Raw genomic sequence first — 20,000 nt, forward strand, 5'->3', positions numbered from 1 at the left:
TTGCTGTAATGATCCATATGTTTTGGATCCCTAATCAAGTCCCTTTTCTGGAAGCTTTCTATGAGCCTAATGATGTCCTCCTTACTCCAGTCCATTAGTAGATAGTGCTTCACACTAAAAATACAAAAAATAACAAACACAATCACGGGCAGCCACAAGCATGACAGGGCTGAACGTGCCGCGGGACAATGCCACACTCCCCGTCCACACGAGGATATAATTGTGAGTTGTGCATCATCCCTTTGATGCGAAAGCAAAAGATCGACAGATGGCGGATGGAGCCCTTTGCGTATGTTTGTATCATATTTTGATACGCAACGGTGCAACGCTTTCCCGTCCACACTGCTGCGCAGCGATGATACGATACGTGGAGATGCAACAAGTTTGTACCCGCCTTAAAAATCAATACAGCATCAGCACAGAGGTAGATTTTAACAAGTAAAAAATGCTTAAGATTCTTCGGCGCAATCGAGTGTAGGTCCCGTTGCTAAGTAACCAGTTGGTTCTTAGCCACGTAAAACAAGTCTAATCCTTCGGGCCAGCCCTAGGAGAGCTGTTAATCAGGTCAGTGGTCTGGTAAAACTAAGGTATACTTAACTTTTTTTTCTGTACAGGGTATAATGCAGTATGAAACTCTCAGCCACAGCCCGTGAAACTTTCAGCCGCAGCCCATGAGACTTTCAGCCACGGCCCGGTGGTGGCCTGTTGTTGGCACCTATAGCAGTCCCAGACGCACGATCATGGCTAACTTTAACCATAAATAACATAAAAACTACCGAGGCTAGAGGGCTGCATTTTGGTATGTTTGATGATTGGAGGGTAGATGATCAACTTACCAATTTGCAGCGCTCAAGCCTGAGTAGTTTTTAAGTTCTGAGGGCAGACAGAAAAAGTGCGGACTGACAGACAAATAGCGACCTCAATAGCTTTCTTTTACAGAAAACTGAAAAGAAATAAATCTTTGTTCTTTCACAACTGTGTGATTCTGAAGAGTGTTTCAGTTTAAGTTCCTCCTGGAAAACAAACTTTTAGTGATGTTGTTACTAATAACCATAATCGTTAGTTTAAAAAACCTCGCCACCCATTGTACAGTAGCTTGTTTCCATAAATTGACACCACTACAAAGTTTAAGTATATCTTAGTTTAACCAGACCACTGAGCTGATTAACAGCTCTCCTAGGGCTGGCCCGAAGGATTAGATTTATTTTTACGCAGCTAAGAACCAATTGGTTACCTAGCAACGGGGACCTACAGCTTATTGTGGAATCCGAACCACATTATAGCGAGAAATGAATTTCTATCACCAGAAACAAATTCCTCTTGTTCATCACTGGCCGGTCGGAGATTCGAACTCGCGACCAACAGAGTGGTAGCTGAGAACGGAACCCGCTCACCCAGCGAGGAACTACAACTATTACTAATATTTTGGAGTTACTTAGCTAGTCACTGTGGTAATAATTAACTTTAAACATTTTATAGTACTACCTCTGTTATCAGCTTGGGAGTGATTCACAGTGCACAATGCAGTGATTGTAATTTGATTTCTTATTTTCAAATTGAGAAACATGGTAAAGACCATTTGTAAATCAAGCAGAGAGCAAACCACCGCCAAAGTCACTCAAAAATATGGCCAGCTGTGACGCTCTGACACCGCAGAAAAATTTAGATTTTTGTTGTGCAGGTGCATCTACAATTGTGTTACTACGATCTTTCATAACTGAGAGAAGGGTATTGTGAACGCTAGAAGACATTTTCATGAGATAACTCTCAAATGATGATTAAAGTTTTTGGAAAAATTAACTCAGAATTGAAGGGTTCCATAACAAAAAATTGCCAAATTCTCTTCACCCGGTCGTGAGATGCGTAATCTTTTTTAGGCCCTTGTTTGTCACATATAGCTGTTTCCCGAAAATAGCAGGTGAAAACGTCACTTTGTAGCTTCATTGGTAAAGTTATGGTTAAGAGTTAGATCAAATTACATCCGAGAACGTCTTAGCGTTGTTCAAATGTTATTTAATTTCCATCGCCAGGCCTCTCATCCACCAATGGATTGTGGGATCTGTCACGAAGTTCTTGACGAGGAAGAGCGTTGTCCCCTCCTGCTCCCTTGTTCCCACTCTATCTGTGCAGCCTGCATCGGGGGGCTCATTGATAAAGGCCCAAAGTCCTGTCCCTTCTGTCGTAGGGCTTTCAGTGGTACATCTACAAAGAGCTTCAGCCCTAATTTCGCCTTGCTTGATATGCTGAGATATGTCAAAAGATTAGAAGAGACCAACGAACGTCCTTCACCTGAAATGAGGAAGAGAAGAGCTTTTGAGGAGTGGTTCAAGAGTGTTGAAAATGAGATTGACAAAATTTGTAGTGAAAACAAAATTACCTGTTGCGATATTGAAAACCTAATGGAAAGAAATTCAAAACTAGAAAAAGTACTAATATTCTCAAATATAAAGATAGATAACGAAATTGCAAGAGACTTCATGGAAACCAAGAAAACCAATGAAAAGTTATTCAGATACATCCAAGAAGCGAATGAGACGCTGAGAAGTATCCTCTCCGAGACTAAAGGAAGACAACTTGAGCTGGAAGTGATGAAAAGCAATTTGAAGCCAACTGAGGATTTCTTCTCAGTATCTCAGTTACTGGACGAAACGGAGAAAAGCAATTACAAACGACAGGATGAAGTAATGAAAGAAAAGGTGTTAGTAAATGGATACAAGACCCACACCAATATAATAGCCAAGGTGAGTGGAGTAGGATAATTTTGCATTTGTATGGTTTCAGCCATTCATAATTCTTGTTTATCGTTTACTGAGTTGTTTTTTAGAGTGAGGAGGAAGAATTTTGCTTTTATTCTCCAATAATGAAAGTGTAAATTATCTCTCTCAGAAACGTTATGCTTCAATAGCATTTGAGCTTTTACAAAATGTGCATATAGTGTAATGAAGACATTGTAAGATAATGCTACCATTTTTTTTTCTCTCATTTCATTTTTGGGATGAAATGGAAAAAGATGCACTATAGATAATGTTTTTTCCTTATATTGCAACGAAGATCTCAGGTGTTGCAGTTTTAGGGAGTATTAATATCTAATCTGACGATTTATGCAGTTGGCGAAGAGACGTAAGAGCAACATGACTGCTATAAACAGAGCTCTGTCATCATGCGTAGCAATGGAAGAAGAAGAGGTGGGATTTCTGAAAAGTCTGAAAGAAGTAAGTTTAGAATTTATGGACAGTTGTTTCATTTATGAAAAGATTTTTTATTATTATTATTAAACTTTCCCAGTGTCACTAAAAGGTGCAGTTGTTAAGTAGAGCAATACCTGGATGACGAAATAGTCCGGGAGCTCACAGAGATTTGTATTATATACATCTCGAGTACAAAAGGTTTGAAAGCTAAAGTCATCAGCTAGTGTGATGGGAACCTCCGAATGGTCATTCTTAAGTTATGCCGTTGGTGCGTTGAGTAGGGGACGCTGCTTGAACTCTCCCCCCTCCCCAACAGGTTTAAATTACATTTTGGAGTACATCAATCCAACTTGTGATAAAAGTTTCGATTTGGGACACTGGTTACAGATGTGCCATTCTTAATTGGCGCAGTTGGTGCAAACGCATTTAAGAGGGGCCCAAAGGGGGCGCTACTGTCGCATTTAAATCACAATTTGAGTACATTAATGAAACTTTGTGGAAATATACCTTAGAGCTTCCTGATGAAGGATCAGTAATTCTTAAGAATCAAATTTGGGGCAAATCCCATTTAAAAACGACCTAAGAGGGCGCTATTTTTTGCACATTTAAAACACGTCTTACGTACATTAATGAAACTTTGTAAAAATATCCTTTAGACTTTTCTTGTAAAGGATCAGCAGTTCTCAAGTGTCGAATTTTGTGCAAAACCCATTTAAGAAAAGCCTTAAGAGAGTGCTAAATTAGAACATGACGGATTAAAATATATTTTCTAGCTCCATGACCTCTTTATATATCATGAAAATAAAACTTCGTGGGAATATTTTTTTATCTTATATAGAAGAACAAAGGAACTACAAATTTATATGTTTAAGTATTTATTCATACAAGAAAAAGTGCATTGGTGAAGAGTGAAATATAATACGTGCCAATACTGTTTATAATTCGATATTTATTTATGGTATTTACCCGGATATTATAATGTAAATATCTAACGTATCTAACTCATGAATTATTAGTTTTTTTTTTTTAATCTAATGTTTCACACCTTTTGCAAGGTAGTAGTAGTGGTAGAAGATATTGTGGTAAAACATTGCTATCTAATGATATGCTGGTAACATGTCTATTTGCAATTGATTATGCACTTTGAAACCAAAACTGCCTTTTGATAGACATACTCATATTAAGTGGTATACACATACATGTATCACATTTGCTATAAATCTATTGCTAAAGTTTATGAGATGAAACATCAAAACTGCTGATGAATCACACACACACTCTCTCTCTCTCTCTCTCTCTCTCTCTCTCTCTCTCTCTCTCTCTCTCTCTCTCTCTCTGTTTGGAAAAAGATATGTGAATATGCTTATAATCATGAGTTCAACTAGTATTTACTGGTATAGCTAATTATAACCTCAGCCTGCCTTTCTGTAACAAGATTCTAGTCATCCTCATCGCAACACCCATCTTCATCTGAAGATGCAATGTCCATGTCGTCCTTCTCATCATTGTCCAATGCTTCCAGGTCCTCTGTCTCTGGGATAAGGCATTCAAGGAGTTGCTTCCCTTTCAAACCAAACAGGTTTGTAATGGCCACCAACCAACTGCCAGCCATTTTCTTCAGAGGGATGCTGCTCTTGTCCACATGTTAGCAACAAAGGAGGCATGCTTAATGTGAGAATTGAGCTCATCTTCGCAAGGTGGTATTCCACTTGCATCTATGCCCTTCAAACTGGCTAGTAGGGGGTTTTCATTTCCCTTTGGTCCATATGTCTTCATGAACTTCTCATACTTCCATTCATTCAGTCTAGTGTTTGCTCTATCCTCAGCTCCATACATTGTAGCTGTGAAATTCTGAAAGCTTCTTTCGTCCTGTTAGAAACTGTAGAGCTCATTGCCATTATTCTGAAAGTATTCTGGTAGTCAGGTTGCTTCTCTAGAGTTTGGAGAGAACTGACCTTCCCTTTTCTGACAAACGCCGATGTATAGCCTGATCCCTTGAAGGCATGGAAAGCTGGCAACGCTGCACAAAGATCTGGTCCTAGTTCCTTCCATATTGCAGTCAGGCTGACGTAACGACGATTGTTCTTTGAAACTGTTCCAATATCCATCCACAATGTTGACTGAAGTCTTTTGCAGTGGTACAATAACATCACTGCAATGTCTGTGTCGGATGCCCTGACCTTTGTGCGTCCATTCTCACGATCAGCTGATAAGGAATGCAGACAAATCTTTGTGTCTGCCTCTTCATGGTTGTTCTTTAATCTAACCACTTTGTTTTGCTGTATCATACCCTCTGTCACCTGGAACTTATAACATTCCCCTTGGACATCTAGGAAGACTTCACGATCCCCCAAAATGTTAGCATACGAAGAGTCTTGCCATTCATTGGCAAGAAACTGAGGTAACTGCTTCTTGAAGGACTTGGACTTTAGGGCATCGTTTAGATTTCTTAGCACTTTTCTCTGCTCTGACCCTGTGATGATGAAGGTTCTGTCATCAGATCCCTGCCTGTCTCTTTCAGTGTCCTTTACTGAAGGCCGTGGATAGTCATCAAAGGCTATGTGTATGCTTTTGGCTGACTTTGTTAAAGTCTGGGTAAGAATACCTCTGGCTAACCCTTCGTATGTGGAGGGCAAATTTGGTGGCAAGGTCTGTAAGAGGAACTGTCCATCTATGATGTAAGCACTGACTTCCTTTGGCTGCTCTTTGAGACCTTCCGCTTTACTCTCCAATATATTATAGAGTGCACTCTTATTGGTCTTTGCCATTACTTCTTCAGGGCTGGCCAAAGACAGAGGTACTGGGATCAATGGGCATTGGAGAATATGCTGCATGTCAAGTCTCTTCTTGGTGGACAGCGCAAGGAGACGTCCCATCAGATCATGTGATCCTTTAAGGGCTGCAGCTTTCATGTTCTTTGTCCAATGATTGCTTGCACAGCCATCTACAAAGGTTTTCAGTTTTTCCTTCTTTATTGGACTTTCAAACTTGTTTGGATCATTCACGCAAGCCTAGATGAATTCCTTGTGTCTGACTTTTCCTTTGGTTGGTACACTGAGGAGGCTTTCATGGATTTCATCATTGGTAACTTTTCCTGTGCAAATGTTGTACAATACTTCTGAAGCTTCCTTTTTTTCAAATGGATTGTTAGTATCTAAGATTTGTTTGATGATTTTCTGAAGATCCTCATTGTCACGTTGAATGTGTCTTGGCCTAAGTTCTGTAGTGACATCTTCTTTGCTAATCAATGCTGTCATCTCTTGCAACTGACTAATGAACAATGCTTGGGTAGCCTTTGTTACCATCCATCTGAGGTGAGCAGAGTAGTCATTAGTGAAAGAGGTGATTCCTGTCAGTCGAGATGCGGCATCAGCATTGAAAGTTTGTTCCAGTGTCAAATCCACAGGAAATCTGCTGAAATTATGTTCTGTCCTTCGCACTGTGAATACACCCTGATTAGGTATCTCTCTAAGGCTGAGATGAGTCTCATCAATATTCGATAAGTCCAATTGGTATTTTGTTAACCAATGGGAATAGTTGATGTGGCCTGTGGCAAAGAACAGGTCAATAATCGGTGTCAGTGTGAAGACAGAGAGCTCGATGTTATTTGTCCGGATAGCCCTTTCAAGTTGATGAAATATGTTAATGTACTTCACATACATCATCCAGAACTTTGCAGTGTATCCATGAGCTCCTGATACGGTTGTCTTGGTGAATTCAGAATACTCTTTCGAACACTTCTCAAAAAGATCTGTCCTGATCACCAGTTCAAGCCCATTTTCTCCTGTATTGGTATTTCCTTTCACAGTAGATATCATGGTATGAAGCTCTTCTCTGTGATCACATGTCTCTAGAAAGGCCTTGAAATGCAGGCTTTCGAAGGCAAGGCCAAGTAGAGGATGGAGCCTTTTGCATTGGTTGAAGTGTTTTCCTGTGAGGAACCCAATCAAAGAATCTGGTCGAATGACACCAGTCTCTATAAGCAAGTCCAGTCCTCCTGATTCTGCTATGAGTTTTCCAAGGGCCTTGAAAAATGCCATCTCTATATGGAAAGCACCCATCATGATGAAAACATTGTCAAATGCTGGAGATTCTGTAGCCTGGATTTGCATGGCTGGTCTTGTTGCTGCAAGGTCATATGTAACCAGTCCATATTCTTGGTTGCATTCTTCAGCACACTTCTGGGTTGTTCGAAGGTTTTGTGACACTACCAAAAAGCTGGTGATGGGCTCATTAAGGTTTGGCATGTATCTCACTTCCTGTTTTGGTAGCTGATCCTTGTAGAAGATGGCAAAGGAGCCAATCCACATGGGAAGAACATCAGTCTCAAATGCTGGCTCATCAGGTAGAGTAAAAATGGATGTGTTCTTATAGGTAAAGGTCGCTATTTTGGGGACACCAAAATAGGGGGCAAGAGATGTGTCTGCGACAGTGAGAACCCTCTTCTTGACAGCTTTCTTTGCTCTTGGTGTTGCCCTTCTAACTAGTGTTAGTGTTTCATTACTCTGTTGACTGTTGGTACAATCTCCTGGCAAATTTTGATACAGAATTCCCATTGTATCATGCAGTGCATCGCTCACGACCAACATCTGTGTGATCTCATCGAAGTTGTCAAATGCAAGTCCCATTAGAGCTCCTGCCAAAGTGTCCTCCGGGCAAGCTTCTTTCCTCTCTTGGATGGCTTCAGCAGTTGATGTTTTAAGTTCCTCCAATCATGAATAGTTGAGACAATGCCCAAACCTATCCAGAACTTCAACAAGCTTCTTGCTACCTGTGATAGATCTTATAGCCATACCTAGAGTTGCTGTTTTGCTGGTTCTGCGCGGCCTCTTTGGACAACAAACAATGCATCCTGACTTACGGGATCAATACAACGTTTAATTTGTTTTCCACATTGGTCAGATATGTTGCCTGTTTACAGAACTTTGAAGAAGTTCATCACGGGCTGGGGTGCAATTGTGTCCCCATCTCTGATGTCATTCAGTGCTGGATTATCTGGTACATCTTTTTTTGTAGCATTTAACAGCTGCTTTTGCAACATTACAGCTTCTTGGTTGAGAAGTCATTCCTCGGACTCTGTGTGGTCATAAGCCACATGTACAGAATCATCAGCAATTACAGCGTTGTACAGAATACCACCTAATTTCTTACCTACTGGACTCTGGACCTTGATTTTGGACCCAAACTTATTTGTTAGGTTTCGCAACAAACTGTGCCTATACATAGGAGACTCATCAGCAGATGAACAAAAGTCCAAATAACGATCATACACAGATGTCAACAGTTCTGCATGTTTATCAGCAATTACAAACTTCTCGACATATTCATGGATATTTCTAACAGGAATTATCGTCTTTTTCTGTGGAATGTCATCTTTTTTCTGTTCAGTACTAGAAGTTCTATTGGCTGCAAGCAAGAATGTGCTCTTGCATGAATGATGATACTTAGCCTCTTTTGCCACCAGGTCTACACCAACGACTTTTGAAAGGGCAGCTGTATCCTGAAGTAGTTCAGCAGCCTCTTGAATCCTCTGTCCTGCTTCTAATGTTTCACACGATCCTAAAAGTTCAATAGCCCCACCTTTTTTCTTCCTCTTTTGATTACAGAAAAGACAGGTGACAGGAAGAATTCCAGATGATGAGGGTTCAGCATCGTCATCTACCCTTGCATCGGAACATAAATGCACCAAATTCCTGTCACTAGAGTCAGACAGTCTATCTCCAGGAGTGGATGTTGTGGATGTAACGGCTGTGAATTTCTGGTAGCAGGACACATGATAACCATCATTCTCATCTGGGCTCTTGGGCAAGCTGACAACCAAGTCATAATAAACTGATTTCTGAAATTGGGGTTTTGCATGCCTCTTCTCAGCTGTGGCTTGCACAGTACTCCAGTTCTTCTCATGGAAGGGTAAAACATCACAACGTTGTTTCTTCTCCAAGGGCTTCCCAGCATGGAGAATACAACACCTGTCATGCCTGGAGCCAGGAACAGCGTTGTTGGCAGGATCAGATGACTCCATGATATCTGAAATAAAAAGGCTTTCTTCTAAGCTAGAACACGTTCTATATAGCTACATCAGTAACTAATTTTCATGTGAAAATAAACAGCTCAAGAAAGACATCTTAATTTCATTTAACATAATAATCCAGCAATGTGTACAACACACACAGCTCTCAATTTGTAGATGCTCATAAAAAGATCTCAAACCCTTAAGTTTTGAAATAACCCCATAAACTCACAAAAGATCTCAATAAATTAGTAGGATATCAAAATTTTAACTTAATTACAAAATATTACCAAAATTGTGTTCTATTACTCTGCCCAAGGCAATAATATAAACTTATCAATTTAGACCCTTCTTAACTGGCTAACTTCCATACAAAGCAAAGTTGCCACTATACTGGTACTGTGCAACTTTAATTTTTATAATCACGAGCACCTGAAAAGAAAAGGCACAATTAGTACTGTCATTCTAAAATTGTATTGCTTATATATTCAGTGAAACAACAGTAGTGATAAGATAAACAGAAGAGCTCACAATACAGTGGTGTGACACATGTGGAGAGATGACATGAGTGAACACATAGGCCTAAAAAGTGAATATTGGCCTTTTTAATGTGCTAATAATAACACCTTCTTTAGGCCATTCTTAAATGCATTTTGCACCAGTTACGACACTGAAGAGCTGCTGATCCTTCATCAGGAAAGTCTAAAGGATATTTATACAAAGTTTCATTAATGTACGTAAGACGTGTTTCAAATATGCAAAAAATAGCGTCCTCTTTAGGTCGTTCTTAAATGGGTTTTGACACTTAAGAATTACTGAATTACTGATCCTTCATCAGGAAGCTCTAAGGTATATTTCCAGAAAGTTTCATTGATGTACTCAAATTGTGATTTAAATGTGACAGTAACGCCCCTTTTCGGCCCTTCTTAAATTTAAGAATGGCACATCTGTAATCACAGTGCCAAGAAAAAACTTTTATCACAGGTTTGACTGATGTACTCCAAAATGTAATTTAAACCTGTTTTGGGGGGCAGTTCAAGTAGTGACCCCTACTCAAAGCACCAACGGCATAACTTAAGAATGACCATTTGGAGGTCCCCATCACACCAGCTGATGACTTTAGCTATCAAACCTTTTGTACTGAGATGTAATACAAATCTCTGTAGCTCCCACACTAAAAAGCTGATAAAATTTGGTTGTTTAGTGTCATTTGGCCCTCTAGCTGCACCCTCTTTTTAGTCTTTTACTTTACATCCAACCCTGTTTCCTTTCTTCTGTCTTGCTGTTCAACTCTGCAGTTAATGCAGCTGTTGGGTTTTATTAATTTATCTTTTTAGATCTTTGTACTTCATCTCTTTTTCTGGATCTCTTTATCTTGTTGCTAAGCCACACCATCGCCCTCTTTCTATAGTCTTATGCACTGAATGACCCAGTGCTTGGCTTTATAGCCTAAATTTCATGATTCGTTCCTCCATTCGTGATAATTTCCAACACAAATTAGCCCAGTGGAACGCTCTTTATAATTAGCAATAAAGGGTGACCACAGCAGGAGACTGATGGTTATGGATTGGAAAAATGAAAATATATAAAATTCTTGGATGCACAATAACCTATCCTTCCTAACCTAACCATAGGGATGGGCATGGACCCTCCTAAAAACCCCAGTTATTAACTACGATTCCCCCGTAGCATTTGCCCATCATTTTTAGCAATGAGAGGTTGTAATAGGATACAGAAGGATTTTGTAGGAAATACCTATGTAAACCTTTAGGTAACCTATGTGAACTTTTTCCTACCTTGGAAATAATATTTCACTTCATACAGAGGAGATATTCCTATAGTGGTCAGATTCAGACATAAACCACTGTATCGTCAACTAAACTAAAAATTACTGTAGTTCACTACCATGTACCTAAATCTTAGCTGAGCAAACAGCTGTAACCTCCCCTCTGTTTTACAAATTCCACCACCACCAGTAACAAAACAAATATGCCACAGAGGTAAAACATGAATCTTAATACCAAACTGTAAATCCTGATACCATACTCCTGTTTTCTTAGTAAATAAAAATGTGTTAAAGCTGCTAATGTGCCCTAGGGATTTGTCAGTGGATGTTAAGCCATTTGTAATTATGGGTATAATGCTACTATAGTCACCACACAGCCTCACTTACTATTATCCATGAGTATTGCCCAGCCAGAGCAAGAGCATGTTACCTTTCCCATCTTTTTCTTCAGCTCGGTCCACTTTCTATACGGGGGTCACAGTTTTGGATGAGCCACTTCCATCTAAATTTACCTCTGCGGTGCGCTTTTGTTTCGTCAAGTCCCTTCTCTCTCAGGTCCTCCCTCACACAGTCTCTCCATCTCTTTCTTGGTCTTCCTTGCCTCTTCTACCTTGTACCTCCATCTCCATAGCATGCCTCCCAATATGGTCTTCCTCCCCTCTCAGTAGGTGTCTGTACCATCTCAGTCTCCCCTCCTGCACTTCCTTCGAAATATCAGCCATCTTTGTTGAAAGTCTGATATATTCATTCCTAATCCTATATTCCCCCTCTACACCAGGCATCCATCTTAACATTCTCATCTCTGCTATGTCCATTTTCTTCTCTTCCGTTTTTGTCATACCTGCCGTTTCTGTACCATATAGCATAGCTGGTCTTACCACTTCCGTGTGGAACTTTCCTTTTAGTCTTTATTACGATCTCGCCTCTCAAGATCAACAGGTTCTTAAAAGAAAACAAACAATTGGGCTGTAATGACTGACGAGAGGTGACAAACCACTTCCGTATGGAACTTTCCTTTTAGTCTTTATTACGATCTCGCCTCTCGAGATCAACAGGTTCTTAAAAGAAAATACGCAATTAGGCTGTAATGACTGACGAGAGGTGACAAACAAAGGAGGGAGGAGCAAAGCTAAACCAAAAAGGTACCTTAAAATGAATTTATTTACAATAAGGTATATACTGTACATATTTAGAGATGAGTCAATTGGCTCAATTTAGAATAAACAATTAAATGAACATTACCAAGAAATACAGCAAGAATCAAAACCAAAAAAAATTAAAATAAGAGTCAGTACATAAATGAACATTAAAAAATCACCAAAAACATAGGCATGGGCAGTTCAACAAACATTACAAATAAACAACAGGTAGCATAAATAATATGGGACCGCAGCGTAAACATTATTAATAATCAAGTAACATGAACAACATTCAAACAGTATAAATAATATAATACCAAGGCGGTATAACAAAAAGCAGCATTAATAACATAAATACAAAAATGAAGCAGCATAAAGAAACGGTATTGACGTCCTCCTCCAACACCGGACGACCACGACAGAGTCGAAATGACAACCACCTCGTCCTCAGAAACAGTACTGACGTCCTCCTCCAACATCGGGGAACCACGACAGAGCCGACACGGCAACCATCTCGTCCTCAAAAAAAATGCACCGAGTTCCTTCTCCAGCACCGAACGACCACGACAGAGCCGACACGGCAACCATCTGGTCCTCAAAAAAAAGTGCTGAAGTCCTCCTTCAATACCGGGCGCCCATAACAGAGTCAACAAGACAACCATCATGGTAAAAAATGCTCTCCAACGCTCTGCTGCCGAGACCTGACCCTCAAGTACGAATACCTGCTGCTGCTACTCCAGCTGGCTCGCAGCTGCCCTTAGCCTGACTCGTTGCTGCTACGAACCTGACTGACGCTGTCAAGCACTCCATGGCAGACGTCAACTCACCAGCATGAAAAAAACACAAATAAAGGAGACAACAACCCACTAAGGGAACAATCGGCAAACGATTGTTCCTAACAGTCTTAATAACACTCTTTTGTCACAAAGGACTGCAGAGAGAACCCTCAAATAGCACCAACCTACTTATATCTGATGTTTTACTTCCTCATCCATTCTTCCACTAGCTTCTATTATAAACCCCAATTATTTGAACTTGTCTACTGTCTTTATTTCTTCTCCATCACATTCTTTCAGAATATATGAATATAAGCATCAATATTACTTATGTAGTAAAGAACAAAGAATGCCCTTATAACAAAACAACTGGAAAACATTGGATCAAAGCATTTTCCTAGTAGCTTCACCCCAAAAATCGCAGAGAACCAGAAAGGCAAAACATTGAAGAGCCACTCCTTGAAAGGGGTAAAGACTCACACAGATATATATATATATATATATATATATATATATATATATATATATATATATATATATATATATATATATATATATATATATATATATATAAATATATATATATATATATATATATATATATATATATATATATATATATATATATATATATATATATATATATATATATATATATATATATATATATATATATATATATATATATATATATATATATATATATATATATATATATATATATATATATATATATATATATATATATATATATATATATATATATATATATATATATATATATATATATATATATATATATATATATATATATATATATATATATATATATATATATATATATATATATATATATATATATATATATATATATATATATATATATATATATATATATGGTGTTTCAAAATTAGAGCCACCCTTTACAGCATAAACTAAAATTGATATGGACAAGAACAAAAGTAATCCAGAACAGGTATTTATTTAAGTTTCTCTCTGAGTATTTATTATGCTATGTGGCCTCCATCTGCCTGTACCACAGCCTCCATTCTTGAGGGGTATGATTTCAGCAAACTGCAAAAAAGCTGAGACTCAAACTCCATTTCCCTGAACACTTCGGTCACCTCTCTTCGCAGGTTGTCGAGGCTTGGTATATCATCATAGTTCACTGTGCACACTTCAACACGATCCTTTAAGATACTACCAATGTTTTCACACACATTAAGGTCAGGGGAGCTACCTGGAAATTCAATTGACAAGAAGAAATCGATACCACTGTTTCGAAGCAGCTCCTGTGTCTGAAGAGCATTGAAACATGGTGCCTTATCATGCAAAAAAGTTACTTCTTCAACAGATAACACATTTTCAGGATCTTTGAGGAAAGGAAATACTCCACCAGTTAGCACAGTTTCTCTGAAGTATTCGTCATTCCTTGACTGTCCTTTTTCTTTGATGATCCACATTAACCATTTGGCTGTGAAACAGAGAAAAATTCCCAAACATTCAGGATATTTCACAACTTGGTGATAGCACACGTCATCGCTAATCTCATCCAATTTTGCAGCCCAAATGAGGTCCTTTTTTTGATTTGGCTTCCTGACTGTGTAACTGAAGAATTCATCTGATGCGGCAACATGGAGAAAGTCAACTTCATCCCAATCTTTAAGAAATAAACCACAAAACCATGCACGGTCTTCTCTCTGTTGCTCAGTGATGTAGGGCTTGCTGATAACACAAAATGGCTAGGTACCAGATTTTTTCAACTCATGATATACAGCACTATAACTTCTCTTCTTTCCCCTTTCTGTTTCGAGTTCAAGAGCCAGTTTACGTAAAGACTTTCTTGGTCTACCCACTGACTCAGCTATGATGTCTTTTGACACCTGGGAAAGGACTTCAGGCGTCCAAGATTCTTGCTCTTTTCGCGATGAATCCTTTTAACAAAGGATTCATCTCTTTTAATGTATTTAGCTATCCAGGAACGTGAAATGAAGGATGTGCCAGCATGCAAGGCCACTCTGAAGGTTATAGCCTGCATTCGGTCAATCCATCTGATTTCCTCCGAGTCATTAGCCATGGCTGTATCTAACTCCATCAGTCAGTCTGAAAATACAAGAAATTTAAAATGAAAAATAGCTTAACAGAAACTTAAAATAAGGTACTTAGAGATAGGCTATAGAAGAAAACTTCATAACTTTCCGGTATGTACACCGGGTGTTTTGAAATTAGAGCCCCTCCTCCACAGAACAAATGGAGAGTTATGAAGTTTTCTACTATAGCCTATCTCCAAGTACATTATTTTAAGTTTCTATTAAGCTCTTTTTCATTTTACATTTCTTGTATTTTTGGACTGAGTGATGGAGTTAGGCTACAACCATATTAACTTTACAGAGGAAATCAGATGGATTGACCAATCCAACTATAACCTTCAGAAAAACCAGGATGCTGGCGCATACTTCATTTCATGTTTCTGATAGCTAAATACATTAAAAGAAATTAATCCTTTGTTATATGAAACTGGAACAAAAATCCATATGACTGTCATTGTGAAAAGGGTGAGAATCTTGGAAGGCCTGAAGTCCTTTCTCAGAAGTCAAAAGACATCATAGCTGAGGCAGTGGGTAGACCAAGAATGTCTTTATAAATTGGTGCTTGAACTAGAAACAGAAAGGGGAAAGAAGAGAAGTTATAGTGCTGTATATCGTGAGTTTAAAAAATCTGGTATCAAGCCATTTCATATTATCAGCAAGCCCAACATCACTCAGCGACAGAGAGAAGACCATGCTTGGTTTTGTGGTTCATTTCTTAATGATTGGGATGAAGCTGACTTTCTCCATGCTGCTGCATCAGATGAATTCTTCATTTATGGCGTCAGGAAGCCATATCGTAAAAATGACATCATTTGGGCTGCAAAGTTAGATTATATTGGCGATGATGTGCGCTATTGCCAAGTTGTGAAATTTCCTAAATGATTAGGAATTTTTCTCTGTTTCACAGCCAAACGGTTAATGTGGATCATCAAAGAAAAAGAACAGTCATAGAATGGCGAATACGTCAGGGAAACTGTGCTTACTGGTGGAGTATTTCCATTCCTCAATGATCCTGAAAATGTGTTATCTGTTGAAGAAGTCACATTTTTGTATGATAAGGCACCATGTTTCAAGGTTCTTCAGACACAGGAGCTGCTTCGAAACAGTAGTATCGATTTCTTCTTGTCAATTGAATTTCCAGGTAGCTTCCCTGACCTTAATATGTGTGAAAACATTGGTAGTATCTTAAAGGATCGTGTTGAAGCGCGCACAGTGACCTATGATGGTATACCAAGGCTCGACAACCTGCAAAGAGAGGTGACGAAGCGATCAGGGAAATGGAGTTTGGGTCTCAGCTCTTTTGCGATTTACTGAAATCATACCCTTCAAGAATGGAGGCTGCGGTACAGGCAGATGGAGGCCACACAATATATTAAATACTCAGAGAGAAACTCTAAATAAATACCTTTTCTGAATTACCCTTGTTTTTGTCCACATCAATTTTAGTTTATGCTGTAGAGGGAGCTCTAATTTAGAAACACCCAATATACACACACAGTCAATATACACACACACACACACACACACACACATATATATATATATATATATATATATATATATATATATATATATATATATATATATATATATATATATATATATATATATATATATATATATATATATATATATATATATATATATATATTATATATATATATATATATATATATATATATATATATATATATATATATATATATATATATATATATATATATATATATGTATATATACATACATACATATATATATATATATATATATATATATATATATATATATATATATATATATATATATATATATATATATATATATATATATATATATATATATATATATATATATATATATATATATATATATATATATATATATATATATATATATATATATATATATATATATATATATATATATATATATATATATATATATATATATATATATATATATATATATATATATATATATATATATATATATATATATATATATATATATATATATATATATATATATATATATATATATATATATATATATATATATATATATATATATATATATATATATATATATATATATATATATATATATATATATATATATATATATATATATATATATATATATATATATATATATATATATATATACTGTCAGATTTATCCCTCCCTCCTTTAGATGCCAGTGCATCATTAATTTTGAAATGCAGCTCTCTGTTAATTTGAAGATCGGGCCAGGTAAGATGGCGGGCGAGGGAGGAAACAAGCGTATTAGGAACCAGATAATAGCTGTTAGCACCAGTTTGTAGCAGATAGGAATCCCTTCCCCAATCGCCTGATCTGGGGGAAACAATGGGGCCCCCCTTTTCACCCCATCACGCGATGTGGGAGTAGTTAGGTATGGGGAAGCTTAGTAGGCATAGTGAGGCTAGCCGCCAGGTAGTACCTTAACCTCTAAGTACTTAATATTTACGGATCCTTTCCCTCTGCTTTTTTGCTGGCTGTATGACCTTTTGGAGATCCGATAGGCCTAAATGTCGACCAACACCGTCCAAGCCAGCCGCCGCCTCGGAGATGCATTCTTCAGAGACTTCCTGTATCTTGTCAGGACGCATGCCCTGCATTCCTCTCCGCTGTACACTGGGTGAAACTGCCTTCGACGAACGGCCGAGTCGATTGTTTGGAGCCGACAATTGTTAGACCAGGTTCGAATTGCAGGTAAGCTTGATGAAAATCAGCCATGGGAACACGCAGGCTTTAAAAGAGGCTACTCTGCAATTGACCATCTACAAACAGTAAACCAGATCATTGAGAAAACAAACGAATATAAAATCCCACTAGTGGTAGCACTAGTAGATTGCACCAAAGCATTTGACTCGGTCGAAACTGAGGAGGTCATGTCAGCGCTGGAAGAACAGGGAGTTGACTCAGTTTACATCAATGTCCTCTGTCACATCTATGACCATGCAACATCATTTATTCGCCTCCACAAGGTCTCAGAACCATTCCGACTCAAGAGAGAAGTCAGACAAGGTGACACAAGCTCACCCAAACTGTTTACTGCCTGCCTGGAGAGAGCTTTCCAACAACTCGACTGGCAAGAAAAAGGAATAAGAATAGATGGAGAATAGCTAAGTCACCTAAGATTTGCTGATGACATCATTATTGTTGCCCCACCAAAGAGGAGCGTCAACAAATGCTCACTGAGCTAAATGAAGCAATCAAATCAGTAGGCCTCCGCATGAATTTCCGCAAGACCAAAGTCATGAGCAATAAATACACTGAAAATGCAAATGACATACTTGAAATTGAAAATCAACAAATTGAGGAAGTAGACCACTACATCTACCTTGCACGACGAATCTCTCTATATGACGCCTCCAAAGAGAGGGACATAAAAAAAAAAAAAAAATAATAACCTTCGGTTGGCACGAGTTTGGAAGAGCAGTGCAGTGTTAAAAAATAAGAAGATTCCTATCATCTTAAAAAGGAAAGTCTATGATCAGTGTTTCCTCCCCACTGTTACCTATGGGGACGAAACTTGGAATCTAACAAAATAGCTTTCCCTTAGATTGTGAACAATGCAGCGGGCACATGAGAGAATTATGCTAGATCTAACTTGGAAGGATAGAAAAACAGCCAAATGGATACGTCAAAAACGTAAAGCAAAGCATATCCTTGAAACCATAAGTAAGCTCAAGTGGAACTGGGCGGGGCACATTGCCAGGATGACAGACAACAGATGGACATCACGAACAACCTTCTGGACACCCCAAGGACACACAAGAAACCAAGGAGGACAAAAAACCCCGTTGGCGAGATGACTTAGACCAACAAAACGGCAGTGGCACAGAGCAGCGGAGGATAGAAATCTATGGAGGAACCTGGGAAGGCCTACATCCAACAATGGACTTTAAAGGCTGAAATGACACACACACACACACACACACACACACACACACACACATATATATATATATATATATATATATATATATATATATATATATATATATATATATATATATATATATATATAGAAGACAGTTGAAAAGGAAGTACATCTCAGGTGGTCCATAAAATACATTTATTGCAACGTTTCAAAACATAAAGGTTTCATTTTCAAGCTATAAAGATAAAAAAACAATAAAATTAACATTAAAAGTGCTAAAATACAAATACCGGACATAATTCATTATATATAGCAAAAATTAAAAAAACTAGTTGTAGCAGGATCAAACATCAAGAGAGGAAGGAAGGACGAAAGTCTGAAGGAACAAACCAGAGACGACAAAAGGCAACAGCTCACGTAAGGTAAAGAGTTGTCGAGGATGACTGTGTTCAATTGGGGAACAAGTTGTTTAATAAAAAAGGATTCCCGGATTGTCAGTAGTTTGCCATTCGATGCCCGTCCCAATATTACAAAATCTTTGTATTGTATGTTATGTTTGCATTTATTGGCGTGTTGCCTGATGTTGGAGAATTCAGGACTAGCAAGTTTGCTACCAGTTCGATAGCTAACGCCCTTATGGGAATCAGTTCTGACCCTTAGTAACCTCTGTGTTGATCCCACATAGGTCCCTAAATTACATCTAGGGCAATTGAACTTGTACACAACACATGAGGTCATCAAAGGGTCAAGTTTATCTTTAAATTTAAACAAACTACCCAAGGTAAGTGGATTTGTCGGGATGATATTAAATTTAATAACTGGTATATAATTAGATATGACAAAGGTAAGGGCGTTGTCTTACTAAACAAATCAGATTATACTGATAAGGTTGAAAATATTCTAAAAGACAACACTAAATTTAAACTCCTAGGTAAACCAGACTTTGCAACCATTTTTAAAATTGAAGACCGGATCGACAGATTTTTAAAGTGTCTTAAAGATAAGAATATTATAACTGAGGAAAAATACCATTCTCTTGATAGTACCGGTTCTACTTATGGCATTATGTTTGGACTTCCTAAAACACACAAAGAAGGGCTTCCCA

The 20,000-nt window shown here is 37.9% G+C and overlaps 1 protein-coding gene across 5 annotated transcripts in view; it reads left to right on the top strand.

The window, feature by feature from the left end:
* LOC136836649 (tripartite motif-containing protein 5-like) overlaps positions 1-20,000 on the top strand; it is a 75,308-nt gene that overhangs the window by 4,131 nt on the left and 51,177 nt on the right. For all 5 annotated transcript variants that reach the window (XM_067101120.1, XM_067101119.1, XM_067101118.1 and 2 more), the window contains exons 3-4: positions 2,031-2,741; positions 3,108-3,212. In XM_067101120.1, coding sequence (XP_066957221.1) covers positions 2,031-2,741; positions 3,108-3,212 — 816 coding nt within the window. The remainder of the gene's footprint in view (positions 1-2,030; positions 2,742-3,107; positions 3,213-20,000) is intronic.

The sequence above is a fragment of the Macrobrachium rosenbergii genome, chromosome 56 (assembly GCF_040412425.1).
Source record: "Macrobrachium rosenbergii isolate ZJJX-2024 chromosome 56, ASM4041242v1, whole genome shotgun sequence".
In the NCBI taxonomy this organism is placed as follows: Eukaryota; Metazoa; Arthropoda; class Malacostraca; order Decapoda; family Palaemonidae; genus Macrobrachium; species Macrobrachium rosenbergii.